Source organism: Genypterus blacodes, unplaced genomic scaffold (assembly GCF_046128005.1).
Source record: "Genypterus blacodes isolate CSIRO-AG114 ecotype Tasmania unplaced genomic scaffold, CSIRO-AGI_Gbla_v1 ptg000032l_1, whole genome shotgun sequence".
Lineage (NCBI taxonomy): Eukaryota > Metazoa > Chordata > Actinopteri > Ophidiiformes > Ophidiidae > Genypterus > Genypterus blacodes.
The window spans coordinates 3,431,341-3,452,819 of NW_027466845.1; the positions used below are offsets into that span (position 1 = coordinate 3,431,341).

Consider the following 21,479-nt stretch of genomic DNA (forward strand, 5'->3'; position numbering starts at 1 on the left):
CAAACGGCCCGTGTCTCAAAGATACATCGCCATCCCTTCAGTTCTTCCCCTGCAGATCACTTGACCTCTGACCCCCGGCTCAGGGTAGATTGACACCCATGCCACTCAGTCAAAGGAGGGCCCTCGCCTCTCCACTTCTAACCCTGCAGGTCACCAATTAGGTTGGACACCCATCATCCAACAAGCTGCCCCCAACCCCCCCTGCTCCTGTAGATGATGCCTCACCACAGGGAGGCCATATTGGTGCTGTCCATTTGTCTTCATCAGGGTCCATCAGACTGGAGGCCTCCCGAGCCCCAGTGGGGCCCCCCTATCCTTGGCCATGTCTCACTCACTGCATCTAACTTTGCCTGAGAGCTCCATGCATATTCTCATCAACCCTTACCTTGAAAAACACCTGATGGCAGGTAGAATGGCAACCTATTATGGTCTGGTGTTCAGCATGATAATGGAGAGAGGGGGAATGGGGTGCAAGGAGAGGACAGTGCAGTGGAGAGCGTGGTTTAGGGTGGAGCTGTGGTGCACTGGAGCGTACTATAGTGCTTTGCAGGCCTGTATATTTCCCTGGAATTAGAGAGTGTGAAACTAGACTGAAATAGCAGTCAGAGGCCAGTTAATGGCCTGTCAACACTGCCCACCTTGCTTTGAGTCCAGTGTTTTAGTATCATTTTCTGTGTGCCAACGTGTATGTGTGTGTGTGTGTGTGTGTGTGTGTGTGTGTATATGTGCACGTATATGTGTGTGCATACATGTGAGCGGGGGCCAGCACCCTCATCACTCAAGTTGAATGGACGTCAGCCAGCAGTGAAATTACACTGTCTCCCCCTTAGTGGTGGACTGTCAGGACAGAGATGGAAGGAGGGCGAGCGCTCCGGTCCCAAGGCACTTTTACTGGAGGCCTATTTTGAAGCATTTAATGTTTGACACACACTGACACACTGTCAAAAGCACAATGACCTACCAACAGCCATACTTTCCATCAAGAAAGGTATGGTGAAGCCAAACCATAGGGCCGTCTACTCAAAGTCACACACACACATTAAATCAACCAAGCAGCGGCTCTCTGTTTGATCTGAACGTTTCTATTTGGCACCAACTCAGAACACGAGCTGCTGGAATTCCAGTAAGCCAATCCGTTTGATTGGCTGACACAGCGGGTATAATACCTTTTGTTACTTTGATACAATATGACTGATTTTCAGAGTGTGTGTGTGTGTGTGTGTGTGAACATTAATCACAAGGTTGATCCGGCAGACTCTCACTTCACAAGTTCACATTCTAACGGCATAATAAGACATCTTCATTGTTTTAGTGTGTGTCGGCTCACTTTATGTTTCCAGTTCCCAATCACGCCCACGTCACACACACACACACACACACACACACACACACACACAAACGCACGTCTCCTATTTTCATCACGACGACGGCGTTTGATTCAACAGACGTACGGCTCTGAAAACAGCTGCAGACGGCGGCGGCGGCGGCGGCGTTGCGACTTTACGGCGATATTGCTCAGGCGCTCCCTGACGCTTCCCTTTGTCTGACAGCTAAGTGGAGCGGGGTTACAGTCTCTTATTTTATCAGGCTTTTACCGCTCCTCTGCTTCCCCCTCGCTCCCATTAGAGGTCATCCCGCCGCGTCTCCCACCGCCGCGCTTAAATGTTTAAAAGCCTTTTCCCCTCCAGCTTTACTGTTTTGTTTACCTATTTATTATTTTACTACGCTGCTGATTTATACGCTCTGTTATAATATTACTCTATCTCTCCTTTTTCTCTCCTCTTTCTATCCGCCCTGCTTCTTTTGCCACCCTGCGTCGGTGTCTTTTGATGGGAATAAGTGCCGAGCCAGCTGCTTGCCCTGGCATTTATATGAAGTAGTAACACACCGGCTAGCATTGATCCTCGCGCACACCGGACCAAATAGGTCCACCGAGAACTGAAGGAAGCCATTTTCCTTACACGTTATCTCCTTTATCTCTGCGTTTATTTATGCATTTATCGGATTCCTGCGCTCCTGTGTTTTTCTCAGCCGACCCGCTGATCTCCCTGTTTTTATTCCAGCTCTTTTTTTGTCCTCGCAAATTTAGCCGCTTTCATTTGCGGTTTGCCCGTAAACGGTGTGTTGATTCACGACTGGTAATTTAACGCGCGGCCCTCGCCCCCCCCCTCTGGTTCCTGCTCATTAATAGCGGAGCCGCGACAGAGAGTGGAAAGTCCTCCAGGCTCCATTGATTCACTGTCTCCACGCTGCATACTGATGCGAGCGGCCCTCACGCCCCAGTTCAACAACCTTCCCGGGTGGAAGGAGGGCGAGGGAGGGAGAGAGAGAGAGACAGGAGCTGGTGTAACACGGTGAAACCTTTCCACAGAGGAGGCAGCCGTCTCCCACACCACGCACACCGGCGCTCTCCAGAGAGGAGACGGCGCTATTCCAGGTCCATGTTTTGTCTCTGGAGGTTTCTGCAGCTGTCAGGGAGTCGCAGTCATTTCAGTGTTACATGTTTAGACACGGCAGATGAGGAACAAAGGAGTGTGTGTGTGTGTTTGTGTACTGCAGGTGCCTCTGCCATATTGTATTCATTCCCCTCAGTTAGCGCCGTGTTGGTTTTATGTGTAAAGTCGCGCTTGATGAAGACTAATGGTGCATTAGCTTCCACTAAATCACTCTTGATGTTTAGTGAAAACAATCCCGACCCCCCGTGCCCCGCCAGACACCCGGGGGCACAGGGGGCCTGAACCCTAAGGGGTCAAAGGTCGCCTCAAACAGTTAACAGAGGAAGCGCCACACCTGACCTCACCCCACCGTGACCTGAGAGGGGAACGATCGGCCACTGCTTGCCCCTCATGGACTTTCTGAGTTAAACTTGTTGGTTTTCATTTAAAATCCACAACAATCATCAGATCATCTATCCTCTTAACAAAGAGCCTGCTGCTGCCGTCCAAGCTGCGCCCCTTCTTTCTACAATATGGTGTGTGTGTGTGTGTGTGTGTGTGTCTTATTGGCCTGCGTGTCAGTGCTTGTGAGGCCTGACACACACTTGCTCACTTGGTCGTCCTGCTGTTGCCGCCCTGTGGGACCGTGAGGCGCACAGAGCCCCAGATTGAGCCACTCTTGCTTGGCCCCGCTCCATTCCTCCCAACGACGCTAATTACATCTCAAATGGTAATAGATGAGGCCTCGTTAGCGGCTGCCGCTCCCTCCAAAGATTCACAAACATACATCAGAGGGGCCCCCCGATCGGCCTGAGCTCCCTCGCTTCAAAGGCCGGACTTCACACGGAGCCCGGGAGCCCGATTCGCTAATTACTCTGGCGGTTCCACACTGCTGCCCTGCACGCCGCCGTGCACCGAGCAGACAGTTTTCCTCGCATCGCCAACGCCGTCCTCAGACAGACAGACAGTCTCGCCCTCAGAGCCGGGCCAAAACTACACAGGCGTGTCAAATCTATAATTCAATGATCAAATTATTTCCATGTCTATTTCTGCCTCTCCGTCGGGCAGCTGTTAATCCGGTGACATCGCAGAAATTAATATCGGGCTCTCTCATCGCCCAACTTCCACTTTTTATCCCCCAATTTAGAAACCCGACGCTCGCCGACGTGAGGGAGGACGGAATAGAGCAGCCATTACGGTCCTGACGCTGACATCTGAACATTAAACATGCCATTAGTGCTTCCCATAACCCAAACTGCCTAATTAAGGCCAGAGTTCCTTATTGAATTATCTCACCAATAAGCATGACATCGTCCTGCTGCAGCCAATATTAGAGATATCATTTCTGTCCTGCGGAGATCGGCTTAATAGGAGGAAAACACATTTCAAATTCACACTGTGTTCGCTCGACGGTGTCATAGCCGTCTCTCGTATGCTGTATGTTTGTCTGGATCAAACTGTGTGTGTGTGTGTGTGTGTGAGGGAGAGAGAGAGACAGAAAAGTTTCCCTCCCTACATGAACTTTCTGATCCTTGCATCACCTGTTGTAATCTTCCCGGCGTGAATCTTCTCTTCTCTTTTAAAGCCTTTTTTCGTGGCCATAACACATTGGCTGATGATTTATACCTCCAACCAGGCAGTTTAGTGCTTCAGGACCTGTGGCTGGGCTCTCCTGGTTGTTTAAATGATTTAATTCCACGGGATCCCATTAGATTTCATTATCATCTGTGTCGGAGCTTTTTTATTCGCTGTCCGTTTGCGAGGGGAGAGACGGAGTCGACGGGGAAGATTACGCCGCGCTCTAATTGCGGTGTGGTTTACAGTGCGCCTGTTTGCCTCCATCGATCCACGGCCAGAAATAATAATAAAATAGAAGTAAAGCCACGCAGGGAAGGAAGAGGCGGCGGGCGAGCGAGGGAGGGAGCGAGCGGGGGCCTCGTTACTGAAGGAATGATGTATTGATCGCGTCTGACAGGGTGCTGTGGACCGATCGATCCTGATGGGCAAGAGGAGCCTGTTAGGAGATTCTCCCGGGTCGCCAGGGTCACGCAGACAACAGGCGCTGGGAGAGAAATTAACTCATCAAGGGAAAGGGAGAGATGGAGGGACGCATGAATAATTGAGGGAGGGAACGGCGTTAAGGTGAGCCAGGTATCATAAGTTAAGGCTTCGGGTTTGGGTCGTAAATGGGAGCGACGCCTCGGATTCCTCCTCCGTACGGCGCCACGGGGACGCCTAACTCTCCTATAAACCTGCCACAACGCGGCACGGGAAGCACTTCAACTTCAACTGGCTTGTTTTAAGTGATTGAAGTGGAGACGGAAAGAAAGAGTGAGAGAGAGAGAGAGAGGGAGAGAGAGAGAGAGAGAGAGGAAGAGAATGCATTTCCTTTTAAAGTGGATGGCGTGAGGAATAAAGGAGCTACCGGTTGAGTTAGGTGAAGAGTGTGTAGCGATCAAAGGAGATTTAAAGAGGAGACGAGCGTAAAGAGTGGATGTGTTAACGACGACAGAGAAGCCGTGTTTATCTAAACGGCGTCCACAGGCCTCCACCTCTCCTCTCCTCTCCCTTTCTCCCCGGAGTGCGCCACGCCCCGGCCTTGCCCCGACTAATTGATAGCCGCTACGTTAATTTAAGTCAGACATGAGTGGTTTGCTATTAATGAAGGTGGATTTTCGCTCCGGCCTGACAGTGAAGCGAGGGCTCCTGGGAGATCTACAGCTCCAGGCAGAGTCCAGAGGCGCCACGCCAGAGCAGAGCAGAGCAGAGCAATTGGAGAAGGCATCCACTGTGAACTCGGAATGAAACCATTTTCGCAGTAGAATTACCTCTATAAAACTGTGCCTGGAGCAGAAATGCAAAAGTTTTCCTTCGTCGATGGCTCGGATTGAAAGCGGCGGCGGCGGCGGGGGTCAGGGAGCTGATTGCGAGGCCGAGCCTGAGTGAGCTGAGTCCTCTTAGATCAGAGGGCCGTTTGCTTTCACCCCTCCTGTAATTGTGAGCATTAGCAGCTCACACGTTTACAAAGTGTTGTCAGGTGTGATTATGATAATCAGTGGATGCGTTCACACAAAGCGGCTTTGAACCGCAATGTTTTTCTTTCACAAACGACTCGATCGACTTCAATTATCAGAGTGAAGTGTTTTCTGTGTAAATACGGCTTTTTTTCTCTCTCCGTGTTGTTTTTGTTTTGCGGTGACAAACTGGAATCCAAACAGATTTATTTCAGGGTTTTTGTGTGGGCGGACGTGTCGCTGCAGAGTCACGCCGATGTAAAAACGGCCCGCAATTACCTGCTCGCTCCCGGCTCCCCGCGGAGAATGCTAAGCGCCGGTTATCACGGCGGCGGCTCGGGGGTCAGGGGTCCCTCGCCACAGCAGAGCGCCCTCGTGTCAGCGCTCGCCTCTCTGCCCCGGCTCCTCTTATCTCCGTCCTGCCTTTTCCCCCCCCTCGCCATTTCCTCCGCCTCTTCTCCTCCTGCCCTCATATTTAATTCAGGGGTGCAGCAGGGAGCGGCGGCGGCGGCGGCGCTGCGTGCGGGCGACTTCTCATAAGCTGGAGCGACGGGAACGTTGGCGTTGGCGAATAGTGGTCATAATGCTGGTGGAGCTCCTGTTGAAACTCCAAAACTGTCTTCAGTGGTTTTATTAATGTAAGACACACCTGAGAAGAGGAAGAGGAAGAGGGTTTAAGCTCCAGTATGTTCTCAGTGCATCCTGGAGGGGGCGGGGGGGAGGGGGGTGCTGAGGCTGAGGCTGAGGCTGAGGCTGAGGCTGAGGCTGAGCGGAGATGGACATGGAGCTGTAGGAAGCAGTGGTGCATGAGCAGAGCTCCTCTCTTCATTTAAGATGGAGGCTGTTTTCTGCTTCCCCCACATTCAGCCTCCATCCTCACCATCACGCATTCAGTTATTCAGTTATTCATGGCTTGGGGCTGAATAAGGTGGTGAAAAAACACTTCACTGTTTCTCTCATTTCCCTCCCTCCCTCCCTTCCTCCCCCCCTCTCCTTCTCCTCTTCCTCTTCTTATCTATATCTCTGTGTCACTCCTTCCCTTCCTCTCTCTTCACTGTATTCCTGTTAACTTCTCCACATCTCCTGCCTCAGCAAAATCCATATTATCGGACGTAGATTCACCAAAATGACATTTGGTCTTCAATAATGCCAAACGCAAACTGGGATTGATCAGCAGATCCATACGTATTGAGTCAATTGTCTGCATCTTCCTAAAGTTGTGTGCTGGTCTTGCGTCAGAATCCTGTTTCTACACGTTCGCTCAGCCGTACACAGCGTGTTTAGAAGGTGCGCCGTCGCCTTGACAGTGATATGTGCCATCAAAGAGCTCAGAGTGATGCGGCGCATGAATACAAAAGCAGATCTTTTGACTGTGGCGGCGGCGGTGGCAGTGAAGCAGAGGCTTCCACGTGGCGCCGGCTGCCTGAGCGGCGGCACAGAGATTGCTACCACTCTTTCCTGCTCTTTTATGTGGCGCAGGAAGATGGAGGTGTTTGAAGACGGGGTAAAGCTGGTGTTGTGACGCCGTCAGCCACCACTCCATTTTTCATAAAACAGCCATTTGAAGGCAAGAAATTCAGCGTCTGAGTCCCGCTGAGCAGACGGCGGCGTGAAAAACAGCCGCAATCTTTGTTTGATTATCCTCCTTTCACGTTCGCCTTTCCTCCATTAGACCGAGCCGCCGCCGCACCGCGAGGACGCCCCGATACACAAACATGCAACATGAGATTTGATTTGGCGGCGGGATTATTACACAGGGGCGTTTTCCATTGTGAATTAGCCTTTGCCAAAACAGACACACACTCGTTTTACTCCCATTTATCTTGATTAAGGCTCCTATGGATAACACATTAAGTTGGAATGCATAATCACAGTAAATTACCTCCCTCACCCTTCATCCCCTGCACTCCCACGTCCCCGACAGCTGCGCTCGTGGCTGTTTGCGTCCAGCAGGGGGCACACAAACAAATGTTGTGATTGGGTGTTATCAGTATGTGCGGCTGCTAACAGAGAGAGCTGATAACGACACACACACACACACACACACACACACACACACACACACACACACACACACACACACACACACTAATTTGGGACACTGCATCTGGTTGTTCTGTGTTCAGACATGGGAGGGCGTTAGAGGATTTCAGTGCATGTATTTTTTGCGTGTGTGTGTGTGTGCGTGTGTGTGTGTGTGTGTGTGTGTGTGTGTGTGTGTGTGTCAGCCGCCCCCGCTGTAGTGTAGAGCACGCAATTAGAGATTCCAGCGGAGGTAAGGAAAAACAAGTGGAGTGGCATCCGCAGCCGCACTAATGCGCCGGGCGACTCTAGAGGTGTGTGTGTGTGTGTGTGTGTGTGTGTGTGTGTGTGTGTGTCTTGTAATGGCTCCCCAACGTCCTCCTTCCTGCGACGGTCCTTCCCTTGCGCGCGACGATTTCAAATGTCATCGTGTCGCCGTGACCTTTCAAGGACCTGGAAATAATCAAGGAAAAAAAATTGTGCTTTCTACCCTAAATGGCAAGTATGGTCACCTTTGATCCGCCGCTTTAGATGGAATCATCTTCAAAAGGGAGCGGCTTTACGGCGGATCAGGGGTTCATGTTTGCTCGGCGGGTTTGTGTCGTTAAGACGCCGGCGTTTATGGCTTTTGTTGTTATAATTGGCGGTTGTTTGAATAATGTATACGTGCGTTTACAACGACCACTTCATGGCTGGAATCGCTGAACACGCAGGGGTGATAAATCCTCACACACACTTCATCTCCTTCCTGTCTGCTGTGGATGGAAGTTCTGGCTCTGTAGTGAAGTACAGAGCGCTGATTGATGATTATCCAACACTCAATTAAAAGAAGTATATAATTGAATAGAATTACATGAAATCCATTCTTCGACCGAGTGGCAAATGCAGACGCAGCATCTGACCCGGAGGCTACACGAAGCTATCGTCCCCCCTGCCATCGTCACGGCGATGGAACACAGCGACTGTGTCTTAAATGGCAACATCATAAACATGGAATTACGATGATTCATGAAGATGATTCTTAGTTGCGTAGCTTTGATTTCTCTCTCTCGTCTCTCTTAAAGCAGAAACTCCACTCTGAAACAAGAATAACCAGCAGATTCCTCTAAAAAGTATCCGTATTGACAGGCTACATTGAGTTATTAGCTAATCACACCGTGGATCCACATCGATCTCACGCGGTGCAGCAGCTGCAGGTTGTATACTTTTATATATATGTCCAGATATAAAGCCTCTCCTCCCTGTGTTTGATGTGGAGGCTGCGGAGCGTCAAGGGGACGACGTGTGGGCGGAGGAGGTGAGAAATCTTGCACATCTACTGTACAAGCCGGTACAAACACACACACAGCGGCTCTCTGGTTTCCGCCCCTGCAGAGCCGTGGATCCTGGTGCCGTGCTCACTGTCTTGTCCTTGCTGCAATGTAGGTCACCGCTGCCCTCCAACAATATCGCATCCCCTCCGCAGTGCAGTCGATACTGTTGACAGAACTCCAAACAGCCTCCCGATTAGAAGTTGCCTCATTAACTTTGTTCCTTTTTTGCCTAAATCATTAACCTCCCAGCGACAGAGGCGTCCGCCCCGCTAAGACAGAGATGTATCGGCCGAGCGTGCGGCAGCCAGCAGCGCCGTGTGGAATATGGGCGGCTTAATCTGACTTTTGGACGCGGCGCCCTGAGAAAGGGAACACGCTGGGAGAGGAAGAAAGGGAGAGTTTGGAGTCAAGAGTGGAGGAAAGCAGAGTGAAAGCGGGCGAGCGAGCGAGCGAGCGGGAGGGAGGGAGGGAGGGAGGGAGGGAGGGAGGGAAGGGTGACGGGCAGAACAGGAATTGTTTAGACACAGCGCCCTGCACTGATCCTGAGCCAGCGGTGTGTTTCAGATTGTTTCCCATTTGCATGATAATATGAGCACACACACACACACACAGAGAGAGAGAGAGAGAGAGAGAGAGAGAGAGAGCTGCAGATATCACACATAGAGCGACGGTTCCAACAGGCCAGATTAGATGTTCGGGTTTAGGTGCGCTGGGTTTTGCCGGGTGGCCTGAGATGAATGCAGCACCCCTCGTGAGGACGCAGGTTACATAAGCTACACTGAGGCAAGTAAGCCGATCACAAATCACACGTGGAAGTAACACAATTACGCTTCTCTAACACAATTAACCGGAATTGGATTATGAAGTAAGCAACCAGACCAGATCGTGAGGATTCTCTCCAGGCGAAGGGCTCTTCCTCCTCCTCCTCCTCTTCCTCCTCCTCAGCCGCGTTGTTGCCTCCATACATACAAACGCACAATCTCCAGTTTGTGTGCGTTCCTTTGTAGAAGAATGTTTTCCTGCAGACTTCCTGTCCTTTCATGGTAGGGGAGCGTGATGAGTTGTTTAATTGCTTCGTGCTGGGTGACTGTTCTCCATGCAAACTGACAGACTGCAGTACACACACGCGTGCCGTTGTGATTTGTGTGTACACGAGCGCCAGGTACTTAGGTGAGCCTAATGTAGCAGTGATGTGCTGAGCAGGCAGCAGCGCCGCTACAATTTATTCAGAGTATTTAGATGTTATGTGCAGCGTTCAATCACGCACGAAGACGCATGAAGTGTACAGCACATCCACACACACACACACACACACACACACACACACACACACACACACAGCTTCAGGGTGATAGTGGTGCTGGACGTGCAGAGGAGAAGTCTCAGATGCTCAAACTGACTAAATGGTGAATTGCATTTCCCCTTCAATCACCCAGACACACACACACACACGTATACACCAGAGGACGTGGAGACGGAGAGGAAACCTCCCTCTGCCTGTGTGAGGCTGAAGTAAAGGTCATCTCTGTATGCAGTTTAATTTTCACTCTTCCTCAAGAGTTAAGATCTATAAAGTGATCAATAAATCTCTTTAAATGTCTCTGCATCTGAGCTGCATGTGATTTAACACCGGGGCTGCTCTCTGCTCGCCTCACTCACACACCTCAGGCCTGTAGCACAAACACACACACACACACACACACACCTTTACACTTCATTCATATCACAGCAGGTTCAGTCCACTGCAAGATTCTGCTCCAGATGTATTCCTGCATGGAGAATGTGTCTTGTGTGTGTGTGTGTGTGTGTGTGTGTGTGTGTGTGTGTGTGTGTGTGTGTGTGATGTGCACTGAGGAACAAAGTGTCCTTGGGTGTGGGATTCTTCCTTTCAGGCAGTATTGATTTGAAGGGAAGATGATCTGAGGAGGCCATTAGGAGGACTGTGGAGAGGGAACAGGCAGGGAAGGACGGTGATGAACACGGCTCTAATCATTATGCCACATACTGCCTACAGCACCAGCCTCACACACACACTCACACTCACACACACAGAAAGGCAATCAAGGCCATATATAGGATTTGTCCAGAATTTACTCCAGTGTTTGAGAGCTCCGTTTGTTTAGATGTTTCGTTTGTACACTTTTGCAGCCGCCATGTTGTGTGGCTCTGCACCAGCACACACACACACACACACACACACACACACACACACGTGCACACGACCGCGCTGCAATGATGGGTGGGGCTCTGTCACAATGAGAGCCACAGTAATGGCACACACACATAGTGCACCCTTACAAACACACACACAGACACAATGTTTATGATGTCTCCCAGTATCTGCTTGGTCCAGGCCTGTAGATTGGTGTCCTGGGAGGGGACGGCAAGTACAGTAAACCCGTCTCGTCCCCTCCTTCCTCGTCCCTGCTCGTCCTCCAGCCCGCGTGTGTGTGTGTGTGTGAGCGCGTTCACACTCGGGGCTCATCCCACCAGGCCAGATAAAAGCCGCTCAACTCCAGCCGAGAGCTTAATTAAAACAGGGCCGCCATCGCAGAGTGACACCTTTTTACAAGCTCCTAACGGCTCTCTGCTCCCCGTTACTGCCAATCCAATTATAGACCCAAACAATAAAGCAGACGTGGAAGGAGCCGCCGCAAATAGGGCAGCGTGAAGAAGAAGAAGAAGAAGAGCAGGAAGCCATTAAAGATTATAGGACGATTCGCACCGCAGAATTTGGCTGCGGGGGGTTTCAGTTCCACAGATATGTCTGTATACGGACACACACATGGATAACTCAGTGTGAGTGTGTGTGTGTGTGTGTGTGTGTGTGTGTGTGTGTGTGTGTGTGTGTGAGTGTGTGTGGGTGGGTGGTCTGTGAGAGAATCTTGCACTGGTCTAGCATTAGCTTTCTACGCAAGGTCACTACCTCAAAGTCATTAGGCCACAGCTGACACACAAACACACACACAAGCCACCGTACCTGTTTTTGCGGCACAGAGACACACCTCCAGTGCTTTTCATGCTGGTGTGAAGCACAGCTGGACTCATGTCACCCAATATTTGTTACAGTTGGAGTGCTACATGAGAAACCTGTATGGTGTGTGTGTGTGTGTGTGTGTGTGAGTGTGTGTGAGGGTGGGGGGGCTTTTATTAACTGTACCCCTGCAGGCTGAGCAAGAGAGCCGGTGAGGTGAGGATGCATAATAATGAGGTATTCTTGTAGGCTGAGGTGTTTGTAAGAGGAGACAAGGACAGCTGATTAAAGATACACATTGCATCAGGTGTGTGTGAGTGTGTGTAGAAATCTGAAGCTCACCGTTTCCCTCGGAGATAATAAATACGAGGTGGAAGGCTGAATAGGAGTCAAGTAGTTTCGTAATTCATACCAAAGAGGCTACAGGCAGCATGTTAGCTAGCACGTTAGCCCGCACGTTAGCCAGCACGTTAGCCAGCACGTTAGCCAGCATGTTAGCCAGCGTTGATTCAAAGTGACGTGTCTGCCCTGCCCCTCTCGCAGATGTGAAGGCCCAGAGTTGAGTTTCGAGCGAACAGGAAAGCAGGAGGGCGGGCGGTAACTCAGGCCATCCGACGTCTTCTATTCTTGATAAGAATCAATATCCTGAGTCGCAGCAGGATGTGGAGGAACCGGTTTTTCCTGCCGTGTTATGTTTTCCAAATGTTCCAAATGTTCCAAAGCAGCTCTGAACACACACACACACACACACACACACACACACACACACACACACACACACACACACACACACACACACACACACACACACACATGCCCAGCTCTCCTCCTCCCTGACAGCATTGAGCTCCCCATCATAAAGCTCCAGCAGCTTTCACGCCGTATGATGATTGATATGTCTATTACTTGTAATGTCCATACTAAATTAGCAGCCATTAAAACAGGAACATTTATGGTGCCACCAGCGCTCCATTCAAAGGGGCCGGCGCCGTCATTTGACCCTCAGGCTGGCCTCTGTGAATCACGCAGGGTGGAAGTGTGTCCTTCCTCTCACGTTAGCAACAACACAGACACACTGTCCTTGGAAAGGTTGATAAGCTGAATAGAACCCGACAAACAAGAAAAGGATGAGAGATTTTATTTTCTAAGTGAAGCAGAATTTCTCTCCTGGGCTTTATTGGATCTTCGGGTTGCTTTTGACCAACAGACCTGCAAAATAGTGCAGATAACATCCAAATGTAGCTTTGCCCTTGAGTGAATACGGACCGATGTAAGAGTTTAACACCCTAACAAGTGTTTGTGTTCAGGCCAGACTGTGAAATCTCTCTGCACTTTAACTTCCAGGAGGTTTTACTTTCTGAACGATCACTTGTGATGTCGGACTCGCCCGCTGCGTTTTATTCCATTATCCACCGCCGCACTTTCATTCCGTACCTTCTCCTATTTACGCCTGTTTTATTCTTTGCTTTTTATTTATTCTATGTCCCTTTATGTGTGACATAAAGCTCTTTCATTTGTGCCTGGGACGCACTGTCTAAACACGCTCGCATCGCCATAGTTTCTCACAAAGAACACATTAACGCCACATATTTGCCTCTCTGCCTGAGTGCATTCCATCTTTTCCTCCGCTTCTCACTTTTCTCCCTCTCCTCTCCTCTCCTCCTTCTCCATCGCAGTAAACAGACCCACCTGCTCCATCACGATGCCTCACTGCCTCTGTCTGTGTCGGAATTGGCAGGAAATCAATTCCTCTCTCATCTATGCACCCCCCTCCCTCTCCCCCCTCCCTCTCTGCTCCCCCTCCTGGCGGTAAAGTGTCCATCCTGGTCCGTGCTGGAGCTTCTGCCCAAGGCGGCGGTGCCTTATCAGAGTCGGCACAAAGACCCCTGGCACATTGCTCGTCAGTATGGAGCCAGCTCTGGTTTCAGCATCTGCCAAGACCCCCAAATACATTTGTGGTCATAAACAAGACGGAAAAATGAAAACTGGAGAGGCCACCGCTAATTCTCAGGCAGAATTCATCTTAGATTGTCGTGCCTGTTAATTACAGCGAGCTATAAAACTGAACGAGATCGAAGCGAGGGAAGTGTGCGTCGATGTTTATTATGCAAATGTATTCCATTTTAGACACAATTAAGTGATTAGAAAGCTGTCGCTCTCTGCGCTCTTTCTTCTCCTCGTCCTTACTTGTCTTTTTCTTTGCTTTTCAGCATATTACTGTAATGAAGCCATTACTTCTTCAAGTGAAATTTAATGAGTTTTTAACTAACATTTTAATGAGCTATACATTACCATAAAGCATGGATTAGGGTAAATTGAATTGTGTGTGTATGTGTGTCCGTGCGTGTGTGTGTATATGTGTGTGTGTGTGTGTGTTCACATTAGGAAGGGAATGGAAGGAGTTTCATCCAGAGTTAATTATATTGTTTCACAGGAACGCCGCCACACATTTTCCACATTGGCCATCAGAGCCTCCTGCTGTGGTCTCACTGTCATTACTGTGCTGCCCAGGGGCTTGTTAGGGCCAAATTAGGGCCGCTGTTTGAAAATGACTTTTGAATGGAGCTGCTGTTTAAATAAGGATGTTTATTCAGGCTCACCTACAGAGTCAGCGTGAGGCGTGAGTGATGGAACGTGCGCCCTTCCAGTTTGACCTTGGATCGGTTATTCTCTCATCATCGCCTGTTGTGTTGTATTATGTGCCGTCTATTTCTTCTCTGTGTTACATGCCGGGGCGCAGACACATACACACACACACACACACACACACACACACACACACACACACACACACACACACACACACACACACTCTGTCTCCTGTAGTCGCTCTTAGGTTCTATTATAGAGGCACATATCGTATGCTATCACCACCTGCGATTTCCCTCTACTATGGTATCACTGCCGACCATATGATTCTCTTTACCTTCACTCTTTTCCATATTTCCTGCATCTTATCGGTGGAAGTGACAGTGTTATTTACAATCCCTTAGCTCGGGATGTGCAGATAGGGAGAATGGTGGTGGAGATCATATCAGCTTTGGCCATGCTGGGTGTAGGATGATAGGCTGTGCATGTATATGACTTCATCAGACACCCGAGTGCAGGGGAGAATGCAGAGCGAGCGTTGACAGGCAGGTGAAAGTGAGCAGAGGGGACGAAAATGCCACGCCTGGGCAATCCGGCAATGTCGGAATAGGGGAGAAAGGAAGAAAGAGAAAGGCGTCTGATGGTGGTGAGAGAGAGAGAGAGAAGGGCAGGTGTAGAGAAAGGGATGAGCCGTGCTAATGATCAGAGTCTCGACTCCGTCCACAGAGGAGGCGCGGCCTTGGGCACCGCCGGCCGTATTTTTGCAGCTGTTTCTGCGGTCTGACCTGTAACCCCGCTTTGGAGGAATATAGGGAATACGTGTGAACCTGCTCCTTGCCTGCCTGCTGTGGGGGTAATTTCTGCATCTGGATGGAGGGCAGAGGTGAGGGCTGACCAGTGGGAGGGCAAATGAGCCAGTCAGAGCTAGACTGAGCGCTTGTAAGCAGACGGGCGAACACAGAACATCCTCCCGTCTGTAGTGTAGTGTGGTATTAAATAGAGAGGCGCTACTCCTCTCCTACTTTCAGCGTCTGCGGCATCAATACAAAGCATCACTGACAGCAGATAGAGTAGTTGGGATATGTTTTGTAGAGTGACACAGGCCCTGTATATTGTCTCTTTTCTCTAAGGGTGGGATTGGAAATGGTGGTATTGTAATAGTGCTCTGCTGGATGAAGCGCAAAAAGCACTCAAATGAAATGATATTATAGCTGGGAGCTACCTCTCTACAGCTCTTACTGTGTGTGTGTGCGTGCCGCTGTGTGCAGGGTTTATTTTCTAATCAGTCTGTGGGTAGAAGGGGGTCGGTCTGGGTGCTGTGGTGTGGCCCCCGGGCTTGGAGCCATTGTACTCGTCTCTGTTTCTAAGCCCTGACCCTGGAGAATATGTGTGATGGCACCCAGAGCTGCAGTAAATAGGGGAGAAAAGTAATAATAAACACATAAATACATACAATCATTCACAGTTGCAATATTACAAAAGGATACTGTGCCCCCTGCAGATTTGAAGAATGATCCAGCATTGGTGTGTATAGGTCTGCGTGTGTGGATCACGGTCTGTCACATCAGGCCAGGGGGACGTTTGAGACATCCAGAGTGTGTGTGTGTGTGGTGTTGTGACCAAAGGTAGGCACGGAACATTCCTGTAGGTGAGTGTGTTTGTCAGCACTTATCTCCCCGTGCAGGCTGGACACTTCAGTCAAGGCTCCCCACTAATCTTACTGACAGCCGGTGTCACCCTATAGTGAGTAATATCTGGGGTGGGACAAGAGAGCGCGCGACAAAATATCTCTCCTCACCTCGCCCTTGCCCCTGCCACCTTGACGCGGAGACGCTGGGTTATTGTGCTGTCAGGTGTGTATGTGTGTGTGTGTGTGTTTGTGTTTATCTCAGGTGAGAACACACACACACACACACACACACACACAGGGAGACCTCCCTAATGGTTGTTGGCACGGACCTCTCCTGCCAGCGTCTCCTTTACAAAGTACCCCTGTGTGTGTGTTTTCATTCTGGCACCCACCCTCCACTCTCCACTCCTGATCCGTTTTCACGACGCCAAGTTGCAACTCAACTCCGTGCCCTTTAAGTTTGAGATGTTGACGCAGCGCCAAAACCAAAGAGCAGCACTCGCGGCGGGCTTTGCCAACCCCCACACCCCCCCAGCCGCCTCCCCCCCGCCTCATGCTGCTTCCATCCGCATCCACTCGCTCCTCTCATACGTGCAAAAATGAATACAATACGGGAGGCAAAGGGAAGATTAATATTGTTCAGATTTGAGGTCTTTCTTGCCTGCAGCCCGACTGGCAGATGTAGCATTGCAGACAGAAGGGTGCAAATGTAAGACTATATAAATATTAATAAGCAGTAAGAAGACAACAGAGTTTTTTTGGGGGGGGGGCCTTCTGGAGCTCCGCGGGAGGCGAGATGTGTTTTTGGCGAGAGAGGAGACGAGAGTTTCAGGGGGATAGAAATGCAATTACCTTACGTCTGTCTGCTGATATGGGCTGGAATGCCTACAGGGCCTCTGCTGGAGTCAAAGTTCTGTTTGTGAGAGCGAGAACACAAGCCCGCTCAATTATACACACACACACACACACACACACACACACACACATACCAGATGCATCTCACATACTGTAGATTAAGGGAGGATACAGCAACATTAGGATTCTTATGTAAGAGTGTGTACTTGTGTTACGCTCCCCTGCGTACTCCTGCACCTGTTCACGCAGGCACTGGTGGGAGAGAGAGGCTTGTTTACGTTGGTGGAGTGATGCGTTCTTAGGCTAGTGCAGGAAGCATTAATAGAGGTGTTGCTGTTATTTTCCATCATGATCTCCTTGCAGCTAAAGGCATTTCATGTTTATCCCAGTTTAATAGCAGTCGTTAACTTAGCCAGAGCACAAATTCGCCCACAGCTGATTTGATGTGAATATCTGAGGCAAAAGCTGGATCTGGATCTGGAGCAAAGTCTGTTTCATGTTTGGTCTGAGGAGAAAGTTTGAGGCGGCCAAATGGAAGCAAGTTTTGAGGCGATTGAAGTGTTTAAAAGTAGCGACCTTGTGTGTGTGACCCCCAGGTGTGTATGCAAGACCAGTGTCTTGATTAAAGAGCTCGCCCGTCCTCATCTATCCTTGTTGTTTAATGCTCAGACGCGACACATGATAGTGCCTCAGTAATCAGCAGCGTCTCTAAGAGATCATCTGTCACCGTCAGACCACCAGCATTCCAAACTTCTCGGTACTTTTGCTCTTCTTCAGTGGTGGAGATCTTTATTCTCCACTTTTTGACCGTTCTGACTCGGTTTGGAGAAGCAGCCAGGTTTCATCCACAACCACAAACTTAGAGTGTCTGAGGGGCTGCAATGAATATCAACCAATGTAAAGCTGATGCACTTCTGATCCAGGGTCAGAAGTGTTGGAACGCTACAGGCTGATCTGTTTCCCGCTGCTAGATGATCTGTGATATCACTTCAATGCTCACTGAGCTCAAATTAATGCAGTAAAAATGCAAAACCCCTTAAGAAGTTCACCAAAATACTCCAGCTCCAGTTTTAGAGTCTCCATTTGGTGTCGTTAACATCTTCACCTTAGGTCATAAACATGGCTGCTTGAGGTTTGTTTGCTTAAACCAAAGGACAATGACCTTCATGTCTGAGGCTCAGCTGTTACTCTCTTGTGTGTGGATTAAATGTTTATTTAGATGTACCTGTTTAAAGTGTTATCTTGTTATTAGGAAGCCCTGAATCAACACACTGGCTGTAATCCCTCGTGTCGTGTGTGTGTGTCATCTGTTTGTTTGCTTGTAGCCATTCGCAACCCAGTGTTTATTCTGTCTTCAACAAGTGTGTGTGTGTGTGTGTGTGTGTGTGTGTGTGTGTGTGTGTGTGTGTGTGTGTGTGTGTGATGTATCGTGTTTGCCAGAGCGTTGTTGTGTGTGTGTGTGTGTGTGTGTGTGTGTGTGTGTGTGTCTCCACTATTAGTATAGATTGTCAGGTTGGAATGCTGTGATTCACTGTGTATTATTCCATTAGATGAGACAGTGTGGCATCAGGCCCATAATGATCCAACCTTACGTGACTTTCCATTGTCGCCATTTGAAAGAGAGATTGATTCTGACAAAATCCCGCGGGTGCTATCAGCGCTGAATGGAAAGGAGCAATTAAATCCAAGGCCGTATTGAAAACAACAGGCTGTGTATGGACCGACAAAGCTATGATTTTAAGCAGCAGGAATTCTGTTTGTGATGCAAATACAGGGAGGCACGTGGTGGCGGCAGCTCAGGCCACCCCAGCCAGGGGGCTCCACCACTATGGAGCTGGCTAATTACCTGAGCTCTTCAGATTACAGGGCACATTCACTCTCCCTCTCACTCTCTCTCCCTCTCTCTCTCTCTCTCTCTCCCCCTCTTCACTCTGTATTCTCTCCCATTCCTTCCCCGTGTGAAGGTTTCATTTGAATTCGCGTCACATAAAAGTCCCATTCTGTACCCCTGTGCATCCCCAGGATAATTGGCTTGAAAGCTTCCTCCCTTCCCCTTGCTTCCCCCTTGGTCTAAATAAATAAATAAAAAGACAATAGCCGTGGCCGCCTTTCTGTGGAGACGGTGAGGCGAGCGAGTGAAGAGATGAGAGCAGCCTGTAGCGCAGGGACCTGTTATCCCCTTTTTATAATCCGGGCCCCCCTATGCCGGCGTCCCCAGTGCCACGTAGGATTTACATAAAGACCTGTGGTGCTGCCCTTAATTTAGCCTGCTCAAGCACCTTCAGATACGCTCCAACGAGCTCCCTTCTTTTTATCGGTGTCCTTCACTGCTGCATGGATGGACACACACTCCCACAGATGAAATTCCTGCAGCGGTATTCCATGATTTGATTTATGGTGGATCAACTGAAACATCTGTATGAGTATGAGGGAAGCAGAGGGACTCACACACACATATGGAGACAACAGGCTGCAGGTGCCACTGGAAGCTCACATCTTCATTTAGTTTGTGTACAGTGTGGGAATTTGTACTTACTATTTGTATTTACTTTATATTTCACGACATAAACAACAGCAAACTCCCAATATTTTGAAATCTTCATGTTTGGCGACCAAGTTCAATATTTTACAAGAAGAAAGTCTAAATATTTCACCAAAAATGTTACAAAATGTTACAAAAGTACACATTTTGTCAATTGGAAAACATCACAATCTCTAAATGCCACAGTGAGGAACGGGAGTTTTTATTCAAACACATTTGAACATCAGAAGCTCCATTCCTTTTACTCTTGTACGTTTTCTAAAAGGTGAATTTGACTTCTACCAAAGTCACTCCACATGAAAGACCTATCTCTCCGTTTACTACAGTACAGCCTGTGAGTCCTTCACCCACCGCTGTTTGTTTGTATGCTAGCCCCGGCCCTGTGCGCTCATGCGGCTCCGTCTGATAATGAGCCCGTGTTACCGTGCGTCCCACTGAAACGTATGCAGGGTGAGGGGCTATCTGTGTGATGAAAGGCCTACCTGGGGCTGATTAGATACAAGGCCACAGTTGTTCAGCAGACCACCAACTGGTTCGGTGCGTGGAAGTGTGTGTGTGTTTGCGTTTGTGATGCCAGCACCCCTGTGAGCTCTCACATGTGAATGACATGAAGCTTGAGGGCATTCTGCCTCTGTTTGTTCTGCTTCCTCCACAGGGACCTCCATTAGCTCCAATTAGCTTGAACTTGTGCTTGTCTAGTTAGATCCGAGCACACATCGCACTCAGCCAGCCGGCATTAGAATGGAGGCTGTGATGCTTTGTTACAGCGCTGAACTCTTCTCACTCCCTCCTCACCTCATTTGGAACACACACTTCCCCTCAGGTTGTCGTTACAAAGCCCCTCTGGCCAAACACAACGTTCTAACAAACTTCTGTAAACATTTTAAATACATACATAAATATTCCTTGCACATCAGCGTAAGCACTTTTCATTTGCATATTGTCTTTGAACTTCTCTTTCATGTCTTTTCCTCAAGTCACATCAAAGGGACGTGTCTGTCCTGGTGTCATGGAGGAGAATGAAGCTTTCTGACTCTAACTCTTCCTCTTCCTGTGTTCCCTTCAGTGCTGCGAGATGACTTCAGACAGAATCCGACCGACGTGGTGGTGGCGGCGGGAGAGCCGGCCATCCTGGAGTGTGTCCCGCCCAGAGGCCACCCGGAGCCCACCATCTACTGGAAGAAGGACAAAGTACGCATCGACGACAAGGACGACAGAATCACTGTGAGTATCCCTGCCGCCTGTGAAGATGAAGACGTCACCGCACACGTGAACAAGCATCTCAAATAAGAGTGTGTGTTTCTCCTTAAAGATTCGAGGAGGAAAGCTCATGATCTCCAACACCAGGAAAAGTGACGCTGGCATGTACATCTGTGTGGGCAACAACATGGTGGGAGAGAGAGACAGTGAGACGGCACAAGTCACTGTGTTTGGTAAGAGAGAGGAATGAAATCTGAATGTAATGTAATTTAGCGTTTCTAAGTCGCCGCCCTGAGTCGCCGCCCTTTCCACCCTGCAGAGCGACCGACCTTCCTGAAGAGGCCCATCAATCAGGTGGTCCTGGAGGAGGAGACGGTGGAGTTCCGCTGCCAGGCACAGGGGGACCCCCAGCCCAACGTGCGCTGGAGGAAAGACGACATCGACGTCCCTCGTGGAAGGTACGTCACAGCTCCCCTGAAACACTCTGCCATCACTTCACCACGCTGCAGTAAAATGGTGCGATCACAGGATTGAACTGTTTACATCTACATTCACGCTTTATGCGGCCAGCAAGAGCTGATTTCACGTGTGTGTGTGGGTGTGTGTGTATGCTTGCGAGTGAAATGTGACATGCCACAGTCAATGATGTCAGCCAGAGTGGCAGTTTCCTCTCGTCCTGCCAGATTGGGCCTGGCTCAGCAGCCAGGGGGCCAGGGGGCCAGGGGGGCCAGGGGGGCCAGGGGGGCGTTAAGTCGCCCTGTTAGGTTGTTCACACGTGAAGGTCCAGACTGACCCGGCTCCACCTGGGGGCGCCTCAGACTCCACAGAGACGTGACGGAGGCAGGCGGCATCTTAATGAAGCTCACAATGGAGCTCTGCACGCAAATATGCAGATGTTTGAGGCC

The 21,479-nt window shown here is 49.7% G+C and overlaps 1 protein-coding gene across 1 annotated transcript in view; it reads left to right on the forward strand.

Moving 5' to 3' along the window:
* The window catches only part of robo2 (roundabout, axon guidance receptor, homolog 2 (Drosophila)), a 155,185-nt gene that overhangs the window by 78,164 nt on the left and 55,542 nt on the right, over positions 1-21,479 (forward strand). The window contains exons 3-5 of the mRNA XM_076146433.1: positions 20,441-20,598; positions 20,687-20,807; positions 20,894-21,032. Of these exons, the coding sequence (XP_076002548.1) occupies positions 20,441-20,598; positions 20,687-20,807; positions 20,894-21,032 (418 nt within the window). The remainder of the gene's footprint in view (positions 1-20,440; positions 20,599-20,686; positions 20,808-20,893; positions 21,033-21,479) is intronic.